The sequence below is a fragment of the Penaeus monodon genome, chromosome 20, assembly GCF_015228065.2.
Source record: "Penaeus monodon isolate SGIC_2016 chromosome 20, NSTDA_Pmon_1, whole genome shotgun sequence".
Lineage (NCBI taxonomy): Eukaryota > Metazoa > Arthropoda > Malacostraca > Decapoda > Penaeidae > Penaeus > Penaeus monodon.
Window position 1 is genome coordinate 44,144,230 of NC_051405.1, and position 419 is coordinate 44,144,648.

Below are 419 nucleotides of genomic sequence, written 5' to 3' on the forward strand. Positions count from 1 at the left end.
TAATTTGGGGCCAACCAAAAAAGGTGGAGATCAGGTTTGTTAAAGGGAAAAACATTCATCTTTTAGTTTTGTTTTTTCCCTTTTTGTCAACTACATTTGTCTTTTAAATTTGCTTGTTAGTGTTTTCCTGAAAAAAAACTGAAAAACTTTTTCCTTTTAATCATGAGATTAAAACATAAACCTTTTTTTCTTCTACAAAAGAATTTCCATATAGACTTCATTTTAAATTCAAAACACCCAAAAGGATTACATAAATAATTAGAGATATTACCTCTAATCTGCCTCTGATGGTCCTGATGAGGGTCGACTGCTGTTTACGTTTAAACTTAAAGAAAATGGGATCCACTTCGTAGTACAGAGAATGTTAAAAGGGGTAACTATATAATTATTTCATTTTTAAACAAATATTTGCCTCTGGT

The 419-nt window shown here is 30.1% G+C and overlaps 1 protein-coding gene across 1 annotated transcript in view; it reads right to left on the reverse strand.

Moving 5' to 3' along the window:
* LOC119586007 (DNA replication complex GINS protein PSF3-like) overlaps nucleotides 1-419 on the reverse strand; it is a 13,396-nt gene that overhangs the window by 8,890 nt on the left and 4,087 nt on the right. Inside the window, exon 3 of the mRNA XM_037934719.1 lies at nucleotides 272-345. Coding sequence (XP_037790647.1) covers nucleotides 272-345 — 74 coding nt within the window. The remainder of the gene's footprint in view (nucleotides 1-271; nucleotides 346-419) is intronic.